Source organism: Candida parapsilosis, contig 005809, assembly GCF_000182765.1.
Source record: "Candida parapsilosis strain CDC317 annotated contig 005809".
NCBI classification, from domain to species: domain Eukaryota; kingdom Fungi; phylum Ascomycota; class Pichiomycetes; order Serinales; family Debaryomycetaceae; genus Lodderomyces; species Lodderomyces parapsilosis.
In genome coordinates this window covers 126,448-152,937 of record NW_023503281.1, presented here as the reverse complement: position 1 = coordinate 152,937, position 26,490 = coordinate 126,448, and the positions used below count along the sequence as shown (strand labels likewise).

General features: G+C 37.6%; 10 protein-coding genes across 10 annotated transcripts; 7 read left to right on the top strand and 3 right to left on the bottom strand. All coding sequences in view use genetic code 12, as the record gives it.

The window, feature by feature from the left end:
- Positions 1 to 524: 524 nt before the first annotated feature.
- CPAR2_200860 (uncharacterized protein) lies at positions 525 to 1,385 on the top strand (the record flags this gene model as incomplete). The annotated part of the gene is made up of 1 exon (XM_036808926.1): positions 525 to 1,385. One exon carries the CDS (start codon positions 525 to 527, stop codon positions 1,383 to 1,385), a length of 861 nt encoding a protein of 286 aa, XP_036665614.1.
- A 356-nt stretch (positions 1,386 to 1,741) lies between these two features.
- On the top strand, positions 1,742 to 2,098 carry YKE2 (tubulin-binding prefolding complex subunit; the record flags this gene model as incomplete). Its single annotated transcript, XM_036808925.1, has 1 exon — positions 1,742 to 2,098. One exon carries the CDS (start codon positions 1,742 to 1,744, stop codon positions 2,096 to 2,098), a length of 357 nt encoding a protein of 118 aa, XP_036665613.1.
- Positions 2,099 to 2,309: 211 nt separating this feature from the next.
- Positions 2,310 to 3,116, bottom strand: CPAR2_200840 (ubiquinone biosynthesis protein; the record flags this gene model as incomplete). The annotated part of the gene is made up of 1 exon (XM_036808924.1): positions 2,310 to 3,116. The coding sequence occupies one exon, from the start codon at positions 3,114 to 3,116 to the stop codon at positions 2,310 to 2,312; it is 807 nt and encodes a 268-aa protein (XP_036665612.1).
- Positions 3,117 to 5,897: 2,781 nt separating this feature from the next.
- On the top strand, positions 5,898 to 7,607 carry CPAR2_200830 (uncharacterized protein; the record flags this gene model as incomplete). The annotated part of the gene is made up of 1 exon (XM_036808922.1): positions 5,898 to 7,607. The coding sequence occupies one exon, from the start codon at positions 5,898 to 5,900 to the stop codon at positions 7,605 to 7,607; it is 1,710 nt and encodes a 569-aa protein (XP_036665611.1).
- Positions 7,608 to 11,187: 3,580 nt separating this feature from the next.
- On the top strand, positions 11,188 to 13,275 carry CPAR2_200820 (uncharacterized protein; the record flags this gene model as incomplete). The annotated part of the gene is made up of 1 exon (XM_036808921.1): positions 11,188 to 13,275. The coding sequence occupies one exon, from the start codon at positions 11,188 to 11,190 to the stop codon at positions 13,273 to 13,275; it is 2,088 nt and encodes a 695-aa protein (XP_036665610.1).
- Positions 13,276 to 14,059: 784 nt separating this feature from the next.
- Positions 14,060 to 15,004, top strand: CPAR2_200810 (uncharacterized protein; the record flags this gene model as incomplete). The annotated part of the gene is made up of 1 exon (XM_036808920.1): positions 14,060 to 15,004. One exon carries the CDS (start codon positions 14,060 to 14,062, stop codon positions 15,002 to 15,004), a length of 945 nt encoding a protein of 314 aa, XP_036665609.1.
- A 293-nt stretch (positions 15,005 to 15,297) lies between these two features.
- Positions 15,298 to 16,803, bottom strand: SIK1 (snoRNP complex protein; the record flags this gene model as incomplete). Its single annotated transcript, XM_036808919.1, has 1 exon — positions 15,298 to 16,803. The coding sequence occupies one exon, from the start codon at positions 16,801 to 16,803 to the stop codon at positions 15,298 to 15,300; it is 1,506 nt and encodes a 501-aa protein (XP_036665608.1).
- A 182-nt stretch (positions 16,804 to 16,985) lies between these two features.
- UGA3 (Uga3p) lies at positions 16,986 to 19,628 on the bottom strand (the record flags this gene model as incomplete). The annotated part of the gene is made up of 1 exon (XM_036808918.1): positions 16,986 to 19,628. One exon carries the CDS (start codon positions 19,626 to 19,628, stop codon positions 16,986 to 16,988), a length of 2,643 nt encoding a protein of 880 aa, XP_036665607.1.
- A 1,359-nt stretch (positions 19,629 to 20,987) lies between these two features.
- UBC4 (E2 ubiquitin-conjugating protein) lies at positions 20,988 to 21,898 on the top strand (the record flags this gene model as incomplete). Its single annotated transcript, XM_036808917.1, has 2 exons — positions 20,988 to 21,031; positions 21,499 to 21,898. 2 exons carry the CDS (start codon positions 20,988 to 20,990, stop codon positions 21,896 to 21,898), a joined length of 444 nt encoding a protein of 147 aa, XP_036665606.1.
- Positions 21,899 to 24,206: 2,308 nt separating this feature from the next.
- SPT7 (SAGA histone acetyltransferase complex subunit) lies at positions 24,207 to 26,444 on the top strand (the record flags this gene model as incomplete). Its single annotated transcript, XM_036808916.1, has 1 exon — positions 24,207 to 26,444. One exon carries the CDS (start codon positions 24,207 to 24,209, stop codon positions 26,442 to 26,444), a length of 2,238 nt encoding a protein of 745 aa, XP_036665605.1.
- Positions 26,445 to 26,490: the final 46 nt, after the last annotated feature.

Sequence of the window (26,490 nt, the reverse complement as noted above, 5' to 3'; positions counted from 1 at the left end):
ATTTGAGGTTGGTTTTTGCTTTGTAGGACTGTAGGATAATAGCTAGGAATGAGACGGGGGGGGGAGTGGATAAAATTTCAGTCCATTGATTGGTAGCGTGGTAACCACTACTTACTAACAATCTCGGTTGAAACAGAGCGATAAAGACACATAAGACACAAGACATAAGACACAATACAATTATTATACTGTGATTATTATTTTTAGGAAACAGCAAAAATCAGTCATACACATAGAAATCCTTATCGAATACAACAAACAAAGGTTAACTACACCAGATATCCAATACGTATCAACCTACACCCCGCCCCACACATATACACAGCTTCATACTACATTTTAAACTTTCCCCCCGTTCTATGAGCCATTTTCTGTACTCTCCTTCAACACCCAAAATCAGACGCAAATCAATTATATCCGCGACTGCAGATACAACCACCACTACCACCACAGTTTCTTCACGCAAACAAAAAGCAACTTCACCTCCGACAACTAAAACAACAACAACAGCAATAACCAATACAATGCAAAGAGGTAAATCTCCATCATCACAAACTGCTCATACCAATAGCAACACCACCACTATCACAACAACTACAACTTCTCCACGGCCAGAACCTACAATAGTCAAGAGAAGAAACTCATCATTTGCAAACACATCGTCTCCCTGGTTTAGGCGAAACTCATTCTTATCACCGGCCATGATCCAAGATGAGAACTTCAATGTTTATGAATCGGGAACTTCTTTTTATTCTGGTATGAATGGATACGCTTCAAACTATTCAATAATTTCATTACGCGAATGCCAGGGGTTCTTGTTCAACCAGGACTTGTTTGCTACTCCTTATCAACAAGTACGATCACAACAAGCTAATGCCAAGAAGTATAGGTCGAGCTCTTCACTGACCAGAAGGACTAGTGGTACTGGTACTGGTGGTGGGAGAAAGTGTCGTGATGGAGATTACGAGAGGAGACATACTAGTTATCATCCACCACGGCCGCAATTTGATCGTTCTAATGTGTCTGATCATGCTATTGTTGATGATGATGAAGATGCTGAAGATGATGAAGACGAGGAGATGCATGATGCTAATGAGGAGTTTTCCTCTAGCGGAGGTAAACATCATGAGAAAGGGGTAGAAGATAAAGACGGGGATGAAGATGGCGAAGAAGAGGATGAAGAGGCGGATGAAGAAGAAGATGATGATGAAGGCGAAGACCAAGAGGAGGATGATGATGATGATGATGATGAGGATGAGGATGATTATAGAGAGATGCATGAGTATGGAGGCGATTTTAATAACAGACGATTCAAGGTACGCGTAACAGAGATTTTGGTTGATGAAAATGAAGATCATGATATATTTCCAACCTCGGAAATATAATGGGTACCTTCAAAACTACAGAATAAGGAGACGTGACGATTATGCAATTGTGGCTGGGTTAATTTTGCTATAGGGACTTCTGGTGTTTCAAACCATGGAAGCAAATGGCAATACAAACGTCAGAGGACCACCCCCTTGGTGGAGGGTATGTATATAGAGGAAGTAGGTATCATCAATGTATCCGCATAACTATGTCATATAGTTATTTGTCATTCATCGCTTCCATAGTGTGCAGAGTTTCTCTGTTGATTGCAAAAAGGAAAACAAAGACAAACTTTGAAGAAAAATTAACATCGATAGAAGAGAAGAACATCAACCTATATAGAACAACCTTGCACACGCCTTATCCAAATCAAATGTCAGATCCAAACAAGAAGTTAGAACAACTCTCATTACAATTCTCAAATCATCAACAAAGTCTAAATGATCTAATCACATCACGATCAACTTTAGAAACTCAATTACAAGAAAATAAAATTGTTGAACAGGAGTTGGCGGAGTTATCAACATCCACGGACAAGATTTATAAATTGACTGGACCTGTGTTGTTGCCTCAGGAATTTCATGAAGCTAAATTGAATGTTGATAAACGGATCGAGTTTATACTGGAGGAGATTAAACGGGTGGAAAAGAAGATTGATAATGAGGAAGTGGAAATGGACAAGATTAGAAGTGAGCTAATTGCTTTTCGGACACAACAAGCTCAGGCGTAAGGCACAAAATTAACCTCTAAGTCGAGCTTAAACTCAGACCTGGGCTTAGTTAGGGAGAGAAACATGATAGCCTGAATATTGGAGTTAGAATGTGCACTTTTTGCTATGAGTGAACACGGAGCACAGGACAGAGTGTATAACTCCCAGTTTCAGATTACGTTTATCAACTAGCACATTGTATCAAGACCTTATATATATTGTATGTAGGTTTCTACCCTCTTGCTAATTGCGATTTAATCAAATTAACTAATCCAAAAGCATTAAACTCAATCCACTGTTCAACATTACTAAAACCCTGGCCCATGGCAACAAAATCATCAACTTTAGAATCAACAAACTGATTAGTCAATTGTGAATCTGCAGTTTGATCTTGCAACATAAACAATTCACTCTTGACGTAAATGCCACAGATTGCTGCTCGTTTCAGGTACCATGCGAAATCATTTGACTTGTCTCCTGCGTAATAAGCTATATCATCGCCCAATTGGAGCAATTCTTCCAAGGAGGCTGATATGTTGTAGGGCACGATTAATTGACTTAGACCCTGTGATAATTGAGATTTGATGGGGGTGTTTAGTTGTAATCTGTACTTTATCAATTGTTTCAATTTATCACCCTCAGATGTCCCGGCGCTAGCGGTATTAGTAGCAATAGCATCGGCGTTTGTCTCAATAGCTATTTTATCTTTTGCAAAGTATTCCAATTCTTGTCGTTTCAATTTCAACCAAAACAACATCAACTGCATAGAGAGTGAATATCCACTAGGTGATGTAGTGAATACCAGAATCAATGAGTCAGGGTAGTCCAAGTCATGTATTGCTTTGGAGATTGTTTTGGGGTGGAACCCATATTGTGGGATATAATCAATGGCTCTAGTCAAGACTTTTGATTCAATGAGGTTGGGGTTTATGATTGTGTTGGTGCCTATATGGTCAGTTGAGTGGTAGAGTCTGGTGGTGGTAGTGGTGGTGGCACTTGCAAAGCGAGGCAACTTGGGGAGCCTCACAAGTTTAATCATTTTGCAAATGGATAAGAAAGGGTTTTTTATTGTTCATGGTGGCATGTTTTTTTTTCGAAGTCCATTTAATTCAAAGTGTCGTTCAAGGTTAATGTCGTAGCAAGTTTGGTTGCGACATTGTTTACAAGAAGATGATGTTTAATAACCAAGTTAATTTTTGGAAATTTCATGACGTATTTAGCTGCGATATATCAAGAACAAACTAGCTGGTCTCGAAGTAATGGTGATGTCATTTAGCAATTTTCAGCCCTCTTAGCAGTGCAAAAAGTATACATTCTGACCGAAATGTCAGAAGAATATGTCAACTGGTTTAACTTCATCATTGAAACAACAACTGCATGCGCGCTATGTGTGTGTGTGTGTGTGACCTCTGATTCATCCTACGTACAATGCGCTAACTAAATTTAAAAGAATTTGATTTTGTATTCCCTGTAACCAACAATTAATGAAGTCTATAACTCGTCTACCCCACCATCTCCACCATCCCCACCAACGTCCCGTCCCCTATTGTCTTACAATAGACTAGATCTTGCATCATCACTCACATGGGTGGGGTACCTCTGTGTTGTGCAATCTGTTGCGTGTACATAGGTTCTAATATAGTTTTGGATAGCCTTTAGTTTTGCCGTTGCTCGCTAAACATGAACGTTTCTGATTGTTTTATGCAAAAAGCAAAAAAGAATTGGTATAGGCATAGCGAAACGAAACAGAAAAATTGTAAATGTATACGAAATACATATTGCTAGCAAGTACTATTGCTTCTATCGGCCCGAGTGTCAACTTCGGTGAATGCAGAAGAAAAAACAGTTGAGGCAGAGTACATACATAATCATTCGAGTTCTACGTGGTCACATATAGCAATAGTTGTATATGTATTATTGAATTGCATATTTGGAAAATACGTTTGCCGTGACCAAAAAAAAAAAAATAAAGAGGTAAATAATTGCTCTTGAAAGTGGTATTCGTTTTGTAGATGAAGAGCTTTGAATCCCTTCGTTTCTAGATTTTAGGTGGTATGCTCAAGAGAAGGTATGGTAGAACGTATGTGTCATATAAGTTGAGTGCTAAAGAATACATCTCTTTCTTTCTATGTCTATTAAGGCATTTCTCTTTCAAACGGCAATTGTTAGAGAGATTACACAAACACCAAAAGAAAAAAATCAATTTTAGCAAGAAACGTTTTATTTTTGTGTGTGTGCTTTTTTGTGTCTAAAGTTGGCGGGAAAAATCAGTTTATGCTTCTCTTTTCTTCAGGACACACCACTCCATTCTACTTTCATCACAAGTAGTAGTAGTTGTGGTATGTATCTATACACACGGACTATCTCGTATGCTCTAGTGGAATGTGGGGTAAAGATGAGGGGGCTAACTTAAATCAATATCAACAATTTTACAATCGCATCAGAGCTAACTTTCTTTTAGTTGTACGTTTATAGTTTATTTTGACACTTTACAGCAAAAGTATAAAAAGTCAATATCCCTCTTCCAATGCCGAGGATATTTTAAGGCTTCTACTATAAAGTTTTTTCTTGATGGGTAAAGATAGAGTAAAAGAGAAAAAGTACTTATTGAATGCCATTCTTTGTTTTTCTATTATCTTTGACGAATGAAGAGGATAGATATACATCTAGTATCTAAGCTAAGCCACTAGAAAGAAGTCGTGTTCAAATGGTTGGTATCAAACACCGCCAATGTAAATATTCTGTCGTCTCGTACTCGGACTCAACAAAAATAGAAAAAGAAGTTGGTTTAGCTTTGTGTAATTATAATATCTCAAAACTTTTTTTAAAAAAAAAGAAATTTAAAATTAGAAAGAATTAGCGCATAGTCTAAAAGCAGAGAAGCAGAGGAAGAAGAAAAAGGAACGAACAGAGGCTTGACAAGAAAGACGGTGATGAAGACATAGTACATAACTGAAGCTTATATCCAGTAGAAGTAAGGTAAATGCTGAGAAGGAGGGGGGTATGTGTTGGTCCAGTTTGTTGGAATAGATAAGGGAATTAACAATTGAAATCAATGTATTATGCACACTAGTATGGTATGATATCATTAGTTAGACAAAACTCGCTATGCTTTACTCTATACTTTCATGATTGAAGGCGATGACATACTTTTGTACTCAAACCACAAAAGAGATATAACATACGTAAGTAAGAAAAATTTTCTTGTCTCTCTTTCTTTGTTAGGCATATAGCGATTAAATCATATTGGTTGGATATGAAGAAGAGATGTGCAAAGTAATAGGGCTTAAGTATATGAATGCCCTTTATTATTGTTATTTTTGTCATTCTGCATCATACCCTCCTACTTTACTAATCATGGTAAACTTCCGTTGTCTTACCTCCGATAATCCACTCATCTATCATCCCCGCACTATTTGAGGTTTGTTTGATTCGGACTTTTCTTGATATATATCTATTGTCTTGTCCCTCTTTCTTCTTCCTCTTCTTCTTTTTGATCTTTTTAATCTTCTTCCACTTCTCGGTATAAATTCAAAACTCTATTCCGTTTTCACTTATTTTTTGCATTCATATAATATTTTGACAACTAAAGGGTTCTATTTTATTATAACTAAAGACTAATCTACCACAACATACGCCAATTGACGTTTCTTATCTATAGCGACTAGATCTTTGTTATGCTGAGTTATTAGACTTACTTTGCAACTACTACCAGAGAATTTAAAAGAGTTCTACTACTACTACAATAAAAATTATCACATCTTCAATTACATCTTAGATACTATCATACTACACAACCACAGCTAAACCTACTCTCACAATGTCAATTTCCAAACCGCATGTTATAGAATTAGAAAACTTTGACAAACTAGACGAAGACGTCTACTCATCAGCATCAGGAACAACCACATCTCATTCCAAATTCAAAGGATATTGGCACCAATTTCTCGATGGATTCCAACGAGCACCACCATCAGCTGCTGAAGGTGATGATCGTAAAAAAGCAATTTCTAAAAACGAATTACGATTAATGTCGTTATCAACGGGATTAGGTACAGGGTTATTGGTGGCTGCTGGTAATAAATTACGTATGGCTGGTCCTGCTGGTGTTTTGATTGCATATGCAATCACGGGATTGGTTATGCTTGTGCCGACGATTTCCTCAGTGTCGGAGTTATCTATTGCATATCCTGGCTTACCAGGTGGGTTCCAATCATACTACTCCAAGTTCATTGATGATTCATTGGGATTTGCCTTGGGATGGAGTTATGCTTTCCAATGGTGTTGCGTTATATCGTTGGAGTTGGTCACAGCAGCAATGACAATTAAATTTTGGACATTATCAGTGAATCCAGACGTTTGGGTGACAATTTTTCTTGTCGTTGTGTTACTCATAAATCTTGGTGGTGCCAAAGTGTATGCTGTGGCTGAAGGATTTTTCAATTCATGTAAAGTTTTGATGTTGTGCGGTTTTGTTATATTTGGATTGATTATTGATGTTGGTGGTGGACCTCAAGGGTTTATTGGTGGCAGATATTATCATAACCCGGGTGCTTTCACCAATTTTAAAGGATTGGCATCAGTGTTTGTTACCGGTGCATTCTCATTGGGTGGTTCAGAGTTTATTAGTCTATCAGCTGCTGAAACAAAGAATCCAAGAAGCTCAATCCGTGCAGCTTCAAAGTTGGTTTACTTCAAAGTTATCATTTTGTTTCTTGGATCATTGACATTTGTTGGATTATTGGTGCCTCATAATTCACCACAATTGTTCGGATCAGGAAGTGCAGCTACTCACTCGTCGCCTTATGTTATTGCTGCTGAAATGCATGGTGTTAAAGTATTGCCCCATATAATTAATGCCGTGATTCTTATTTCTGTCACTTCGGTATCGGTTGCTGCCATGTATAGTTCTCAACGGTTAATTCAATCATTGGCTCATCAGAAGTTGGCCCCCAAATGGTTGGATTATGTTGATAAACAAGGAAGACCATTGCGTGCATGGTTTGTTACCATCTTGTCTTCGTTTTTTGCATTTATTGCTGCTTATGATAAAGAAGAAACGGTGTTTACATGGCTATTATCCATCTCGGGTATTTCATTTGTTGTATGTTGGTTATTTATCTGTGTGTCCCATCTTCGTTTCAGAGCAGCCTTGAAACATAATGGAATTGCCTTGGATACATTGGCATTTGTTGCTCCCACCGGAGTAATTGGCTCGTGGTGTTCAATAATTATAAACAGTTTAATCTTGATTGCTCAATTTTGGACATCATTATTCCCCGAAGGCAAGCCTGATGCCAACAACTTTTTCGAAAATTATCTTGGAGCCCCGGTCATGTTGTTGTGTTATGTTTGTCATAAACTCTATACTCGCAATTGGCGATTATGGAAACCGGTTGAAGAGATTGATGTTAATAAAGATCGTGTTATTTATGATCCTGAGATTTTGGAGTTGCAGAATTTGGAGGATAAGGAACGGTATAACAAGGCACCTATTTGGAAAAAGATCTTGATTGTTTGCTTTGATTAGGGGAAGCTATGCGCGTGTGTATAAAAAAATACTACAATCGTTACGACTATAAGGTATTTCGAACAAAAAACTCGATGATGTAAAAATTGCTAATTTATCAAACTGTATCCTTCACAGATTGTCTCTAGGCTTTAGCTGTTCAGGAGAGTATTTTTCAGCCGATATTTTTGAGACACGTTGCCAGCAGCTGTTGTAAATTTTCCAGAATGATTCATTTTTCTTATCTTTCGGGGCAATTGTTGACTTCGTTGATAAAACTATACAAAAGTAAAAGGAATGTCCTCATCCGAAAAATTTGTTAAAAGGCGTGTGATTTTTACGATACAAAAGACGAACTACCGAATATGTCGGCAGTGGACTAATTTCCAAGGTCAAACGTTTTTATCAATATTGTAATATGGATTCGACTGGTCCTAGAATGAAAGGGGGAAGGAATTTTGAAGTTAGATGGAATTGTAAGCGCATTTTTTATTCTTTTCAAAAAATTGAAGTATGCACTTGTGTATTCTGTTTATGATTCAGAGTCACATAATTAAATGTCCAATTACTTGATTAGTGGTGCTTGTAGTGGTGCGTATTATTATAAGCGAAGGAGATTTTAGTATGGTGTAGTGTCCGTCAAGATGCATAATCTAAAATACGCCCCTTCTCAAAAAAAAGGACTTTCCGACAACCAATTCTTTGATACCCCTCCAATTCCAAACTTTGTAAATCGAATTGTGAGTGGGAGTCCAAACAATGTGGTTGTAATGTATATCCCACCTACATATTTTCAACAAGAAGATCTTTGAAATCCCGAGGAAGAAAGAAAAGGTTGCCAGGTGATTGTTTTCTTGCTGGCGCTAAATTAAATTTGGTTAACAACATCGTATATGTACTCACTGCTATATATCATTTATATTTGACAGTGCTATTATAACAATAGCAAATACTCATAACCACCCAAGATCTAAACCAAACGTATTTGCGGAAAAGGGGAAAAACAGACACGAGACACAAAATAAAACAATGCCATGTCTATTTGAGAAAAAGTGTCAACTGCATCAAACGTATTTGGATGCTAGGTCAATTAGAACACACACACACAGAGAGAGAGTGTGTGTGTATTTGTTTGTAACTAGCAAACGTCGTCTTGATGGAAATAGAAAGGGGAGACAACTATCAAGAAAACGTATGAATTTATTAGGCCGACAAAGGCGCCAATGTTCCCTTCGCAGTACAGTGTTTGTGTGAACACACTTCTGTTTGTGCCTTTTTAACAAACTACTCTCCTCAACCTTACAAATTCGACTTAAAGAGAACAGCAAATCTAAAAGGCATCTCATTGCTTCTTTGTTTCAAATTAAATTCCTCATTTCGATTAATGCAAGTCGTCCTTGGTATTTGATAGGTAATTAGCTACTGTTGTGCATAACGTAACCTTGGACATAGAATGGCAAAATTGACCCTGCCGAACAAAGCTGTGAATTAATTAGTCGGCTCAATTATATGTCAGGCGTTAATTTCGAGCTTTCGTATATTATATCGCAAAAGGCTTTTTTGGTAAACATCTTGCTCTTCGTTTTGTGTAAGTGGTGTAACAGGGACGAGTCAAAAAAGCCACAAGAATAGTTTAGTTACCAACCGACATTTTGGCATCAACTTGTAACTACAGAGTGTATGTGTGTTAAAGGGACGGTATATCAACTGACTTTTAATACATGTTTGTGATGTCTTTTAGTTGGATTGAGATATGAAGCTGAAAGCAGATCCAACTTTCAAGTCTTACATTGAAGTGTTATATCAATTTTAGAGAAACCAGATCTGATTCATCAACAAATTAAGCTTTTTAAAAATATTTCGTCATAAACTTTACTTTGTGTAATTAATCATTCGCCGATCGGCATTTAAATCAAACTCTATTTTTTGCTATAACCGAGGAACTCAATTTGGGATAACACAGTTGGATTTTGATCCACATTACCGAACTAACCTAAAATGGTAGTTTAGCATAAACCAAGTAGTTACCAGTGTGCAATTAATCCCATGTGCAAGCTCTCGAGTGAATTTATCTCTATATCGAATTATATCTCAATTCATGCTTACACAATCTGGAGTTGCATCAAACACAATAGAGACTAAAAATAATCAAACACACTTTGTTATTTAGACCAGATCGAAAAATATTAAAACAGTTAAATCTCTTTTTCTTGTTATCTGGGTAGCTAATGTAAGAGCTAGACCACTTTTAGAGGGGTGCTTTCTTAGTGTCTGCTGTTTAAAAATACAGACGTCCAAAGGCCAAGTTTTTGTCGGTGTGAATAAAGAAAAAATTCACATGCCCATGTGGTAGTCGTTTGGTTTTTGTGTAGTAACATAAATTACACAAGACCAAACCAAACGACATCTTTAGAGATGGGCTCATTTTTCAAAAAGTGATTGATCTAATGGAGGCATTTTTTGCAAGGTGGTGGCTCACTACAAAGTAAAGAAGTACTACAGGTAGTATGTATGCAGCATGTAACACCTTGGGTGGTGTGGCAGTAGCAATGTAGCATTTCTTGATATCTCCTTTCACGCAAAAGTTAGAATGGACCAAATGTATGTCCAACCTAAGCCCGCATATAGGTGTTTTTCTTTTTGTCCTCTTTTGTGATTTCCTCGGCCATGTGGTAATGTACTCTACAGTTTAGTCCCCCATTGTGTCTGCGGTATGTAAAATACATTGTAATTGGTTGTCAAGTCAGCTGCTTTTGTCTTGTCCTGGTGTTTGTTGTTGTCATTAGCAACCAATTACCAAGTATGGCAACCTCCTATTGTTTCTATTGTTCATTCATGTTTTATGTGTTTTCTCGTCCCTGTGTCTGGATGGCAGGAGTACTTGAACAATGTACATAACTCATTCACACGGCGCTTACCGACCTTTTCTCCCCTTCTTGTCCACTCTTTACAATGAAGCTAATAGCATATACAAGTTTTGTTATTTGGAAATGTACATTGGAGCCCGCCGCACTTTGAAAGGTTTGTGTTAACTCAAGCAACAACAATGAGGGTGTTGGATTGTTGCCTCTATTTGCTCTATTGTCAATGTAGTTGACAAAATGTATTTGCCTCTATTTGTTGTTGTCCAAGCAATATTTATTCCCCTTTTTGTTAGGTAACACATAAACATAGGGCTACACAGACATAGTGTTGTTACTCACAAGATGTTACTAAATCGTTGCGGTTGTAGTTTGGCTTATTGTGGTATTGACGAAATTAAGGTTTTGTCAACTCTTTTCCAAAAACAAAAAAGAAACCAAATAATACCACACAAGATTTCTTTGAGGCGCTTATTGTTGATGGGCTTAATGGATCTGAGTTGTCCCTTAAAGGATATATTGTAAAACACAGTCACACAATAGGCTTCAGCCCTCACACACACACACACAACCCCCTTGATCCCTATTCATGTGGTGCAAAATCCCTTGTCCTTCAAAAAGTCGGTTGTTAAGTGGAATGTATATATACCATGCGTTAATCCCTCAATTATTTACCTCAAACTAATCTTGCAATCATTGTTCACATTGTCTTTACATAAACTACTGCTACAGCCCCAATCATGTCACAAATACAGCTGCTAACCTCGGTGATTAACCAATTGCATAAGATCAGTGGCAACTCATCATACAAGTATATGCTTGTAACTCAAGATGATTCACATCCAAATACTGAATTAACCTTCCATTATTCGTCCCATTTCAACCTGGGACAAATTGAAGATTTGAAGTTGTTGCTTGGAAGATCGTCATTAACGACAATTAAACCAACTTTAATCAATCTGTTCCCATTAACACTAACCAAGAATCAATCACCACAACAATTGTTGAATCAATATCGTGATTTATTCAATTCATTATCACAATACGTTTGTAAAGATGTTGCTAAGGCGTGGATAAAGATACTTGAACCTAATAAACAAGCATTGTTTCCTTATCGTGATTACAATAAATCAAAGCCAGATTGGTGGCCACCTTTTGTTAATCACATAGAGCCTGATCATTTGGACAAAGTTGGTCGTGTTGAAGTGTTGATTAATGTTTTGAGACACCCACGTTTTGATTTAAGACGAGTTGATTTAAAACAATATCAAGAAAAACCAGTATTGTATTCATTGCTCAAGGAAATCTTGTACTTGGCAATGTATGAACGTATGTTTTTTAATTTACTTCGTCATCAGGATGAACTATTCTACTTGATTCCTCAACATGAACAAAAATTGTTTGATTTGGATAGAATTCAAATCATGACTAGTTGGGTAAAGCATCCTTTCAAAAAAGATGAAGTTATTATGGCAAGTAAAATTGTTCCCAGGGAAATGAATACACGTATTTATGGGTTGAATGAGACTAATGAGATGGATGAGGAGGAAGAAAGGGATGTTGGAGATGAAAAAGAGACTATTGGTTGTGGTAATAGAAAGACATTGGTGGTTAAGTTGAGACACAGACGTGGTGGGAAGGTCGAAAAGCTTAGTTTGGGGAGAAAGCAAACTAGAGCCACGTTCAAGAGAGAAATTGCTAAACGGGAAAATCTGACAAAGAAACTGAAGAAACAGGTTAGTGACAGGCATGGTGATGGTGATATAAGCAGCAGGAATGCTTTTGAAACCAAGTTGGATGCTATTGTCGGTAGTGAAGGTCCTCGCAACATTGATTGTCTTGAAGATGATGAAGAGGATGCCAAAATGGAAGACTTCAACACTGTGCCTGTGAAGAGGGAGGATAAGAATATGAATGTTGAGCATTCAGAAATTGACCTTGCTGAAAGGATGGAAGTAGAACAAAATATGATCCTCAAAAAGGATCCAGTCACCAAGCAATTTACAGAAGAGCCAAAGCTTGGTTCACCATTTAGCTACAATTCAGAAGAAACTGCTGACGAGAATGTTGGCGATGCCACTGATGAGGAATACGTTGACAGTGGTGAAGAAGAGTCTGAGGTTGAGCCTCAAAGTATTAGCACCCAATTTGGTTATTGTAATGCAAGAGCTGACAGCACTATTATGTTGAAAACACCTGAGATTGAGTCATCAAGCAAGTTTGATACAGACAGAAACAATTCGAATAAGAATCGCATTCGGAATTATCAATATCCAATCACGCCAGCATCGAGTAGTAATAACATTCAAGGTTTGGCTGCAACACCAATGGCAAGGATTAACCACATGGACACTAGGAATCATCACCAACAGGTGGAAGATGACGATGATGTGTATGTTGTCATCACCACGCCCACAATCGACACCCACGTGGCCCATTTCTCCACTCCATGTAACAACATCATTACTCATGTCAATTGTCCACCACCACCTCATCATCCAACTTACAATAATATAAACAATGACCATATCAAGCAAGACTTTCTCGATTTCCACCAACTGTCATGCTTGTCTAACGATTGCGACGAGTATGGCAATAATGTAATGGGGATCATGAACCAAATTGGATCCACTACTGATGGATGTGAAGGGTGTGGTAGCGGTTGTGGTCCGTGCGATGCATGTGGTGCATATGGTGGGTGCGATTTTGAATCTGACTTGACTGATTATGTATCCGATCATTCCAGTTGTGCTGGTAGTTTCGCTGACAAGAGTGATGATACCGATTATGAGGTCACTGATCGGTACGATTCAAAGAACAGCGAATGAAGGAATTTGTGGTGCTATGTGAATAACGAGAATCTGTGGATGGCCTTAATGGAAAGATAAGAGGCAGATGTGGAGGGTCGAATAAAAGTGATCTGTGAAATCAATAGTGTCAACTTCTGGTCTACTGGTCTGCTGAGTAGTGTTGAGATGAGTTTGGCAAAGATGAAGTTTCTACTTGATGTTTGGATAGGAGGAGTTTGAAAAGTTGATTATTATTTGCTAAGTCTATTGCGTGTTTTTGTGTTCTTCTGACATGCTGTTGCATGTGACATACATTACCACTTTTGATTCAAGTTGGTTAGGTGTTTAGTTTCGTTGTTAAAGTTCTGTTCATGGTATAGATTGCCTCATTATCTTTCTATCTTTCTCCATTTTTGTTATTTTTTATACTGAATCAGTTTTCAATTGAGTGACCGCTTTTTTTTTTTATACTGGATATTGTTTAGTTGATCTGAATAAAACTACTTTGTCGCTTCCTTGCTAGAGGGGTGGTTTGCCTTTCTTTGGTGGCGCTATATTCATTTATCGTAAAATGTGATAAATCCCCTTTTGTGTCGTTTTCGCAGCCATACCAATAAAAGCTAGAAAGAGGTTTTTCTATTATTGCCTATGTCAAATTACAAATAGGATTTATCAAAACCACTCAATGCTTTATTTGCATTTCCATTTTCCCTCCCTCTTTCTTTTCTTTTATATGTCTTCTTCAGTTCCTGAACTCCTTTCATTCCTAATCTTGGCTTGCTTTTTATCAGTGCTAGATATTATCAAACGATTACTTTCAATCATGACAGCTGCTAAAACTACAACTATCAATCAACAACAACAGACTTTTGAAAATGGTGTTTGTGGTAATCACTCACCAGTCGAAGGATCATCAAAACAATATCAAAATGCTCAACCGGAACAACAACAACAAGAGGGTGTAAAAGAGGCATCAGAAGTCACTAAAGATTTAAATAAAGGTGCTTTACCAGGTCTATTGACTCCAAAACACTTGAAATCGTATCCCATTATTGCATCAGGTGAATCAGCAGTCAAGATGATCCCATTAAGCGGATACATCACCAATGCCACCAAATCCACCTTTACCTTTTTCCGTGGGTTCCAACCCATCAAGTACCTAGTTGAAACCAGTGACATTTACTCCGACCTAATTTTATCCAAATTGGACGATTGGGCACCAAGTTTGCAAACGGTTGAAGTACAAGATTTAACCAATCCAATAACAACACCAGTGATTGTTGCCGTTGACACGGTAAATTTCAAGATTTCCGCCATTAATGAAACTGTATCCAAGCGTATCATCGAACCAGTGAGTAAAACCATTGTTGAACCTACAAAAGATTGCATTTCTAATGTGTCGCAAGAATTGCATAACAAGACTCATGATGCTAATGGTAAGAATATCTTTATCAAGCCGGTTGATCCTGTTGTTGCTCCATTTAATGAATCTTTGGAACAATTTGTTGATAATCATTTCCCCAATCATAAGAAGTTGGCTGCAAGCTCTGTCGGAGAGACATGTAATGAAAAGAACGGTGCCGGAGCTGCTAGTACAGCTGCTGCAACAAGTGAAATTGCGAGAACATTCAAGATTGTTGGATCAATCATGACTAAAGAAACCAAGGACAATAATGGAAACACAACTATTGTCAATGCTAATGGAAATACGTCGCAAGATGTCAAAGTTGAGAAAGAGGTGAAGAAGACATCGTGCTTTTTTAGATGAAAACCGGTAGAGGGGTCCACCAAAGAGGTGGAAGAAGAAGAAGAGGATAGTTGCAGCAACTACAATGATGTAGTTGTCACTTTAAACACGGGTGATTCTGGCGACCATGTGAGTCTTTGTACTTGTTGTGTTTTTTATTTGCTAGCCCATTTAACAGATTAGGAATACTGTGTTCTTGAACAAAGAAAGATTTCATTAAACAAATCAGAATGCGTAGATCAGACTACTTTTCCTCTTTTAAATTTTCGCAATTTATTATAATATACAGCGGGTTTAAACTAGACGTTAATCGATTAATCCTTGGATTTCTTTTTCTTCTTCTTTGGCGTTTCTTCCTCATCATCAGCTTTTCTCTTCTTCTCCTTCTTCTCCTTCTTGTCCTTCTTGTCCTTCTTCTCTTTCTTGTCCTTCTTTTCTTTCTTTTCTTTCTTCTCTTTCTTTTCCTTCTTCTCCAGTTTATCTTCAACATCATCCATTTCAATATCTTCACCAACAGAGCCTCCAGTCAATGCCAAAGCTTCCTTAATAGCATCAGAGTTCTTCATTGGTGCTGATCCAGTATCGTAAAATTTCAATCTATCTTCAACTTGCCTCTTCAATACTTCACCAAAAGCCGTGGTTGGCTCGTCACTATAGTTGTCAATTCTTGAAGCAATAGAACACTTGTTTGCCAAATATCTCGAAATTCTTCCCTTGTTTTTAGCACCAGCTTTACCAATAAATGATGAATGGTAAATCAACCCATACTTTGGTGTGTTTCCCTTTGTCTTTAATGCTCTAAACAATGCCTTTTCCGCACCCAAGATTTGTACTGTTGATGCTGCTTGTTTGGATAAATTGGTCAATGACCCGGCATGAGAAATCAATCTAGCTCCAACAACTTCACCAATCAACGTCGACAAGTTTGGTGCCACAGTATGCATCTTATCGGTCAAGTACTTGAACAATTGTTGTCTGTATTCAGTTAAATTGACTACTCTTTGAGCGAAAGTAATGACATTATCCATATCTTGTTCACTAATATCTTGACCCATGGAAATCTTGGCATTGTCAATGACACGTTGAGCCAATCCTGAATCTTCATTTAATATAGCAGCCACATCATGTAAATCATCTTCTGTTAAATTCGACTTGTCTTTGATGTAAAGCACCAATTTGGCAAATTGATAATTATCGGAAACAATCTTGGCCAATTCAGGAAAATGCCATCCGTACCATTCCTTAACCCTCATTGAAAATGTATTTATATCTTTATCCAATTGATCCAATAATGCAATAGCCTGGATAATATGGTTGTCATTCTTTTGCACCGAAAACTTAACTTTAGCTCTAGAAAAAGCATGTCCCAATCCCAATTGTGCTCGTTCTATATCACCATCTTGTAAATCTTTGAACAATTTGGCACCAAACACTCTAATACCTCTGAGGAAATCCTGAACTATTTCGTTAGACAATACATCAACATTGGGGAAAATTTCCTTTATGGATGGACCCAAGTTTTTATCCGATACACCCAAAGTGATTTTTTTACTGGTCTTGGGTAAATTCAACTCCAACACTTCCTTCAAGTAATCAGAGACCAAACCTTCAGAAATATCATTCGCATTCTCCAAAGCTTGTGCAGCACCTTTGAAAGGAGCAAACGAAACTAATTCAATCATTTTGGAAAATTTTGACAAGTCATGGGCTGCTTCTTGAACTTCTTTAGACCTGGAGGCGATGTCATCTTGCTGTATGAGGACTTTGAAAATACCATATCCGGTAGCCTCTTCGAAGAGAAGGTAATCTAATCCCGCCATGATATTGTAGATGTAAAGGGGGGTTAAGCTGATTTTTTATCTATGCCGCTCTTTGGGTGAAGTTTTTTTTTTTTTCAAGTCGGATTTTTGAGATGAGAAAAATTGGAAATGAAGCACGTGATAAATAGTGGTAGCGCAAACATAAACTGAAATCTATCATCCATCTATATATCATATACTGTCTAAGCGAAATTTAAATCCCATCCCAAATCATTCAACATACTATGCCAATTAGTGACTTTGTCACCATTACTGTTTTCCTTCCAAATCTTTTGCATGACTTCTCTAGCTCTATTAGCATTAAACATTCCATATTGGTCAATAAATGAATTAACACGTTGCAACATCACCTCTTGATCATGCTTGGAAACACAATGGATCCCTGAAATGAAGAATGGAAATACAAGGGATGCTTGTACTGGTGTTCCAATCAAAATATCCAAGCATTTAATCAAATCGTTATTAATCATTTGTGATTCCAAATGTGAAGGATTACATCGAAGAATTGATTCACGTAAAAACAACTTGGCACTGAGTTGAAATGCTTCAAATAATGTCAATTGTAACTCGAGATCAGAATCAGTCAAGTTACAAATATCTCGTTTGTCTGGTTTTGATTCATCAATTTGTCGTTCAAGATCTTTAGCCTTTGTGATCATAATCGATAACAATTGATTAGCCTTAGTATGGTCACTTACATCAGAATATTCTTCATCCTCTTCATCATCAACCACAACTTCACCATTTGGCTTAGAATCACCATCAATGTCATGGAAATACTCATTCAAAAAACCCCTACTTTGTTCAAAATGGTTATCAACCCCACGTGAATAATATTCATGTAATAGCTTCCTTCCCTCATAGAGTAAAGTTGAAATCTCACCAATAATAGTGAACAACTTTTTCGAAATTCCCAATAACGGGTTCAACTGTCCGTGAAGGAAAAAAACATCATGATCTTCAAAAATTTTGTTGTATTCACGTGAAGTGAAATAAGTCCCTCGTTCACTCGTTGAACTAGCCAATACATCATGATACGCAAAATTGGAAATCAACCAGTTTTCCTCTTTGGACTGGTTGAACCTCAAAATACCACCATTGGTGGAAAGAAGTTTCCATCCCCATTGTAGGTAAACACTCCAATTTTTCACATCACCTTTGCAAATGTGTGCTCCAACAAGAATCATCAAGATTGCCAATTTATTAATTATCGAGTTTCGGTCACCTTGTAAGCCTTCAGATGCCAATTGCATGGTCTTACTGTTAATTTTGTTGTTGTGAAAATGATGCATAGCTTTGGCGACATAATTAGTAGCTTCGACTTCCCATTTGCCGCCTAACTGGAATCCAGCCCAGGCTAAGATACTATACAACACTCCTTTATCTTTTTGGGCCAATGGCAAAAAGATATTTTGATAAGAATTGGACTCATTTTGAGATGTTGGTGCCACTGACACTTTTTTGGAGATAACTTCAACGTAATAATTGTAAAGGTACGATATTGATGGGTCAGCAAGTTCTGGAACCGATAATAAACTAGGTTGTGGGTTGGGCGATGGATTAAAATGAGCACTCAAAGTGGATACCAAGTCCGGGAACGAAGGACTAGAAGTGACCAATGACTTATCCATATGGTCATGATTTCGCGCGTGATCGAAAGATTCAATCATGGCATAAATATCAGGGGCAACATCAGGGGACGTAGCTGCAAGATGTTTGAACTCGTCAAATTTGGAGTCGTCGAGCTCTTCAATTTTATTATCGGTGGATGTAGTAGTGTTGTTGTTCATTTCTCGAAGTAGATTCAAAAACGCCGAAGGAGATTCAATAGTTGAATTGTCGGCAGGATGCGGGTACTTAAATGATCCAAGGACATCTTCAAATGGATCAGTTTGGTGGGGTAGGATTGAATTGGGTGTGATTGGATGTAGGTTGAATTCGGTCTCCAAGTTAGCTTGTGAGTCGGTAATTGGGACTGTATCATTGCCAGTTGTACTCCGCAAATTTGACAAGTTGGCCGATATGTTTCTATCGGATGGACTAAATGAAAGAATGTCGTGATTAGTAGGAGAATGTATGGAGTGGTCATTGGCGTTGGTGGAAGAGTTTTGCTCTGTACGGCTAGCACCTGGCTCGCCCCTTAGCAAATTCAGTTCAGTCAGGCTCAAGACATTTACTGATTCAAATTGCGTCTGCTTTGACAGCGGTAGTTGCGGTTTCAAGTTATTCTCATTCTCCACTACCTCCTTATCTTCATCAGGCGCCTTTGACTTGGTCTTTTTCCTTCGTCTTAGTTTATGGTTACTCTCTTCAAGTTCCACTTTTCTTTTTAAATTGCGAATCTCCTCCGTAGTCATGGTAGATTGATCAACATAATGGCATTTCTTGTGTAATCGTTTACAATCAGAACAAACTGGTCTAACTTCATCGCACTTTTTCTTTCGTATTTTGCAAGTTAAACATCCCAGACGTGATCTCCCATTCTCCTTGAACTTGTGAAAATCTCTTGGACTGTTGATCAAAAGTGAATTTGATGAGTGGTTGGTTCCGGAGGAATCAGATGAACCTCCTCCACCATTTCTATTCAGTGTATTGTTCTTACGTGGCAATGAAACTTGGAAACTATTTTGATGTTGTAGTGCTTGTAATTTTGTATTTTTGTCTTGCTTTTCAGTTGTCACACTTGCATCATCACTCAGCTTAGCTGATTTTGGTGTCATCTTTTCATTTGCGGATTCCGCTTCCGAAGTCATCGTGTCGTCACCACGTTCATTATTCTGATTCAACTTGCTAGATGTAGTTCTTGAGTTAAAAGTGACTAGCATCAATTTGGACAAAAACTATCGCCGGAGATATGTTGTGCTTGTATGATAAAAAAATAGAACTGATATTTGTTGGGTTTAAAACTACTTTTTCGTGGGGTTTAACAAAAATAATTAAGTTAAGTGCTAAAATTCAATTGGACAATTGGTGATAACTTTGTAGGATTAGTTATAATTCCACGAGTGTTTGATATCCTTTACAAGTAAGTAGTAATTTTGGTGAACTTTTCCAGTGGAAATTCACCCTTTAATTATAATTGGGGACCCAATCTTGTAAGAGATTGTGTGTATCAAATATTTTTCTTTTCCGTTGTTGTTTGTGGAGGGTGTAGTACTTAGGTAATGTATTATGTAATTCCGGTTACTGCTCATACATCAACTTGCATGCAACGACACAAACCGTTCATTCCCCCGGTCAAGAAAATAGTTGGTGCGGAGCTGTAATAAACTGTGTCGGCTGTTTGAAGAAGCCCTCCGTGAATACTTCTAGGTATGGATGTATCGGTGATCGCGAAAAATAGAAACAATTAAGGAAGTCACGTGACTATTTATGTTGCGATTTTAAAATGGAAACTTATTGTTAATGGAACAACACGCCTGATTTTTATTAGCGTAAGGTTTCATTCGACAAGTGTGTTTGGTTTGATTAGGAAATATAATGTGTTGTTATCAACTCCAAGTATTCTACATCAGCCTTTTGTGATTTTTGGCAACGTATTGGTACCAAAGAAAATGAAATTAGAGACTTGGATGTTAGAGCACTGCAATCATTCACTTATGATGGTCACAGCAATGACGTTCTTTTATCTTTCTTTTTCAAATGTTATTGTTTGTACTATATCATCGTATGTTTCCAATAGTTGCAAAAAATTGGGTTTTACAAATCACACGACCTTTAATAACAAAAGCGTAAGAGAAAATTCTAGTATGTCGTGGATGGGTGATGCCGTAACTTTAAAAAAGCGACACGACAGTAACAAGGGTGTTTTGACTAAGTAACTCCATTAACCTTATACAAAAGCACATTTCCACTAAGGTTACATCTAAGTTCGTCTTAATTTTAAGAGCAACAATATAGGGTGTTATACTATATAATAGTATACAAATACTACAACACAATCAAAGTGATATTGTACATAATTACACTACCTTTTCTTTAGTATTTATAATAGTGCTGTACTGCATATAAAACTAGGGACAACTGACAGAGACAGAGAGACAGAGAGAGACAGAAAAAAAAAAATTTACAACAACTAACACTTTAATATACTCACACGTAAATTAGTAATTTCCTTTTCATATTTCACACACACACATATACTTCTTTATCACACACACACAACTAGATTACTATTATTCACAATGTCTTTAAAACGTATTAACAAGGAGTTATCAGACTTAGGAAGGTATGTATAGAGAAAGATATACACTCAGTTACAACTGTTGGATGCATTCAGAACTTTGGATCTTTTGGAATCAGCAATCATTTTTTTTTATGATTTGATTTTTATTATCATTATTATTTTCATCGACTTCAGAGAAGCCGCTACTTATTTAGAAGCAGCTATAACTACACATTATTGATTTTGGTTATGTCATAATCATCTACAATCCAAACCGATGTGCTGTTGCTTCAATTTTTTTTTTTTTTGATGGCGTTGAAAGTTTGTTGAAATGATAATTACGCGGTGTGATCGATCCTACAATGACGACCAATGAATTTTTTTTTTCTTCATTTTCAGGTCAGACAGACTGATTTCAGGTCAAAACCTTAGTTGACTTTACAACAGTTGTTTTCGACATCCAGAGCTGAAAATTCATGTGTTTATAAATCTTTTAGAACATATACTAACTATGCTCTTTTTTTTTTTAGAGATCCACCATCATCATGTTCAGCGGGTCCAGTAGGTGATGACTTATACCACTGGCAAGCTTCTATAATGGGTCCACCAGACTCACCATATGCTGGAGGTGTATTCTTTTTAAGTATTCATTTCCCTACAGATTATCCATTCAAACCACCAAAGATTGCATTTACTACGAAAATATATCATCCGAATATCAACTCCAATGGTAACATTTGTTTAGATATCTTGAAGGATCAATGGTCACCCGCTTTGACCATTTCAAAAGTTTTGTTGTCTATTTGTTCATTGTTGACTGACGCTAATCCCGATGATCCTTTGGTGCCTGAAATCGCTCACATTTATAAACAAGATAGAAAGAAGTACGAAGCTACTGCCAAAGAGTGGACTAAAAAGTATGCTGTTTGAGGTATCGGAGTTGAAAAGTAGCCCTTGAATGTCTGGCGATTTGGCTATTGACGTATGCTGTTGTTGCGATATAGGTTCACATATACAAACTTCAATATACAAATGTAGCTTTGCTTGATGAAACCTGGCATCTCTTGCACAAGTACTGCTCTAGAATTTAGCTTATACGAGTTTTAGTTCAAGTGGGGCAGCTGTGAACTTCACTACTGGAATAACCACAGTGCCCACAATATACCCCACTTTTTCTGGCCCTTCTACTTCGCTAGAGACAATACCTGCTACTACACCTATATAGACTAAACTTCCCTACTATTCACTAATTCTTGCAACACCGAGTTTTTTGCAACGGTTTTTTATTTTCTTTTTCGATTTTTCAAAATTTTGGTAAAAAAAAAATGGAGAATAGAGTGTCTGTGTATAGTGTAGCTAATAATCGAGTCGAATCGCCCACCAACACAAGCTCCATCAATCGCCAACTGTTACCATTAGTCAAGGGGAGTATTGAAAAAGTAGCCATAGACACATCAAGTAGGGAAAAAGGAGCTAAGACAAGCTGTTTTAAAAGTTGAACTCGAGCACATACTGGAATATTTAACGGCGTTATAGCATAAGTCCAAAATACAATTCAACCTATGCAACTATAGAAAGGCATTTTTTAAAACTTGAGACCAAAACGACATTTGAGATCACCATTATCAATCGAAGCTTTGCTCTAATACAGCCAATTATGGAGAAACTAAACCCATTTCAACAAAATGATTCTCATAGTTTGTTTGAGCTTGCAAAAAAATTGAAACAACGCCAATTTTTCGAAACTTTTCTCACTGAGACCCAATACAAGATTATCGACTATATTTTACTGTTGGAAGATGCTGATGTGTGGAGCCAGTTTTTAGAAGGAAACTTGTGCTTGCAAAAAACCGAGAATGAACGTGATCAATTGCATGAATCAATTGGCAACAAAAAAATTGAAAAACCGGTACTAGATATCATTGATGATGAAGAAGCTGATGATAAGAACACTGAACAAGAAAAGAGAGGGGAAGAGGAGAAGCAAGAAGAGACCACAAAGGGGGGACAAAACTCTACCAGAGAAGAGGAGATGAATGAAGTTGAGCAGAACTTGGAGCTGTCGTTTGAAGAAGGAGTTGTATTCAGTAAAAAGCTCGCTCTACATATTAGATACCTTCTTTGGGAGAAAGCGATAGATTTTTATTACGAGTCAAAGTCATTGGATGAGAATCTAAATATGATAGAGGAAGTAACTGATGATTACGAATTGATCGATTCAATGAGTACGGTAGACAAGCAACAATACGAGACTGAAGTGACAGAATCGATTGAAAAGCCACAAGTACGTGAAGAAGAAGACGACTATGATTTTGATGAAGATGACAATGAGGAGGAGCAGCAACAAAGTGAAACGAAAACAGCAGAAGATTCCAATACAAAGGAAAAGAACCTACGTTATAATGACTCAAACCAACCATTGTTAAATATTCCAGCTTCAATATTTGCTACCAAGCCTGCTGGTGATACTGGAAATATATCGAGGAAAGATTCATCCGACTCAGCTGAAACCACTGAGGAAAGCAACAATGAAAATCTGGACAAAATTATCCAAGAATTTAACAAAGTGTATCACAACTTTGAGTACGATCGAGAGACGTTGATCAAGAGGCGAAAATTAGAACAATCAGATCTCCAATTGGAAAAGACCAAACCAGACAAAAATGACACTTCAAAGGACAACAACAACAAGAAGCAAAGTACTCAAATGGAAATAGCCTTGGGCACAGGATCGACATCCCTACAGCATTTGTTATCCACCATTGAGGCAAAGAGGGAGAAAATCCCACTAAATGATCATGAGCTTCGAGCATTGTTTATGGACGTTCGTAAAAATAGAGGAAAATGGGCAAATGATGACCGCATAGGGCAAGAGGAATTGTACGAAAGTTGTGAAAAAGTAGTCACGGAGTTGCGTAACTACACCGAGCATTCAACATTTTTCTTAAACAAGGTTTCGAAAAGAGAAGCTCCCAATTATGGACTTATTATCAAAAAGCCAATGGATTTGAACACGGTGATGAAAAAGTTGAAAAACTTGGCTTACAATTCCAAGCATGAGTTTGTTGATGATCTTATGTTGATTTGGAGTAATTGTTTAACGTATAATGCCGATCCAAAGCATTTTATACGAGCTCATGCTATTGCCATGCAGAAAAAGACGTTAAAGTTAGTGCCATCGATACCGGACATTACCATCAAGAGTAAAGCTGACCTTGAAAAGGAGGAAGAAGCCGACATGAAAAAGAGACTCAAAGAAAGTGGCAAAGAGGAGGATGACGAAGAAGAGGACGATGAAGATAAAGGTGCACGAGGTGGTAAGAAATCTGCCAAACAAGGAAGAAAAAGAACTCGTCTGGATGATTTGAAAAATGATGCGACGGAGACAGCGAGTGGCACACCAAGAGATACAGTAACTCCATCTGCAGCTGGAACTCCGGTTCCACAAGCAGCTGAAACAAGTACGGACGAGCAGGTCAAACAAAATGGCACTAGTGTAAACGATGAACAGGTGGAGGAGGAAGAGGATGAAGACATGAATGGAGCTGGCGGAGATGAGGAAGAAGAAACTGGAATGAACAATGGCAACCTCGTGGAAGAAGAAGAGGAAGAAGAATTTGACCCTGAATTGCAGGCTTGGAGAACACTTACCGCCAAGTCTCGCGCCAACTATTGTTCTCAAAGAGCCGATCTTTTTGATCAAAATTCACACCTTCGTTCAGATTCACCAGCATTGATTCGGAAACAAAATGAGATGCTGAATTTTAATCATTACTTATCCAACCAAGAAGTTATTTCTAAAACCAACACCAGCTTACTTGAAAACGATGAGCCGTATTTAGTTGAGTATGATGTTACTGGTGGTTTACCTGGGTTTCAATTTGCAGGAGTCAATAAACAAGTTGAAGATATGACCGAAAACAAATTGGTCGATGTATTTTTACAACAAACTGGAGGTGATGCATCGAAACTAAAGTCCAAATTTGTTTTATCAAATGAATCAGGTTTAAACAAGTTATATTTTGAAAATATTTCTGAGATTCAAGAGATTCGAAAGATTTGTTTCAAAATCTCATTAATACGACAAATGCAAACGCAACAATTTGTTCATCATACACAAATGCAACAACCGGAAATTGAAATGATAAAGGAAGTTGACTGTGATGCCGCTTCGAAATTGCCCAATCACGATCCAAATACTCATGATGTGCAGTATGCTGTGTTGAGAAGAAATGTGGCCAAGATTGCCATGCAAACGGGGTTTGAAACCAGTGAAGGTGCAGCCATTAGCACATTGACCCAAATTGCTGAAATGTATATGGGTAACATTGCCAAGTCGTTGAAATTGCATAGCGAAACCAATTCACGGAATCGCCTATCGCCAACGGAGATTCTTTTGTTATCATTATTGGAAAATGGTGTCGATAAGCCTGATGACTTGTACACTTTTGTTCAGGAAAAGATTATCAAACAACGCAACAAATTAACCGAGTTACGTCTGGGTCTTTCCAATTTCCTCAAGGATTTGTTACGGCCTGGGTTGGAAAATTTCAATGAAAAGAGTTTTGCTGATAATAGTGAGCAATTCATGACGGGTGATTTCTCCAATGACTTGGGTGATGATTTCTTTGGGTTTAAAGAATTGGGATTGGATAAAGAGTACAATATGTTGACATCATCCATCCCCATTTATTTGTTACATTCACGATTACATAATCAATTTAGTGGCAATGGGCCTTCAATTAAACGCAACAAGTATGAGGATTTACAAGATTTTGAAACCAAGAAATTGTATGCTAATGATGTACCGCAACAAATTGGATTATTGATTCCATTTTATGAGAAATTGTGTGATCGGTCTAAGCAACAGTTTATCAAGTTGCAAAAGAAAAAGGGTGAAAGTGTTGAATTACCTGATGATTCACAATTTGCGTTGGTTGAGGATGATGAGTTGCCGCAAAAACAGAGAAATGTTAGGCCGAAGTTGCCGCCAACTGGTAAAATCACCACTATTAAGAAGAAGATTATTGCTAGTTCATTTTTCTTGCCTGAGGATGATGAGATTCGAGATGATGTAGTAGAGAAGGAGTCTGAAGCAGCTGGTGCCAATGAGTCGAAGGGAGCTGAAGCAGCTGGTGCCAACGAGTCGAAGGATGCTGAAGTGACGAAGGATGGAAAAGAGACATCCTCGCCAACAATAAAGAAGGAATTAGACAGTGAACAGCAGCAGAATAAGGACTCCGCGGACCTGGCCGAGGTTGTTGTCAAGCAGGAGAAAATTGAAACTCCAGTTGTTGATGATGATACAACTGCAAACAAAGTGCCCGATGGAGGGAAGAATGAGATGGGAGAAAGAGATGTTGAAAAGAGTCCTGATGTTCCGAATGTAGCTCTAGATACGGCAGATCTAGATACCCCGATGAACGATGTTGCAAATGATGCCACCGCTAGTTCGGTAGATCAAGTGACTAAATAAATAGCTTTTGTATTATAATAGAAGGGTTCACTGTATACTCTTGCGC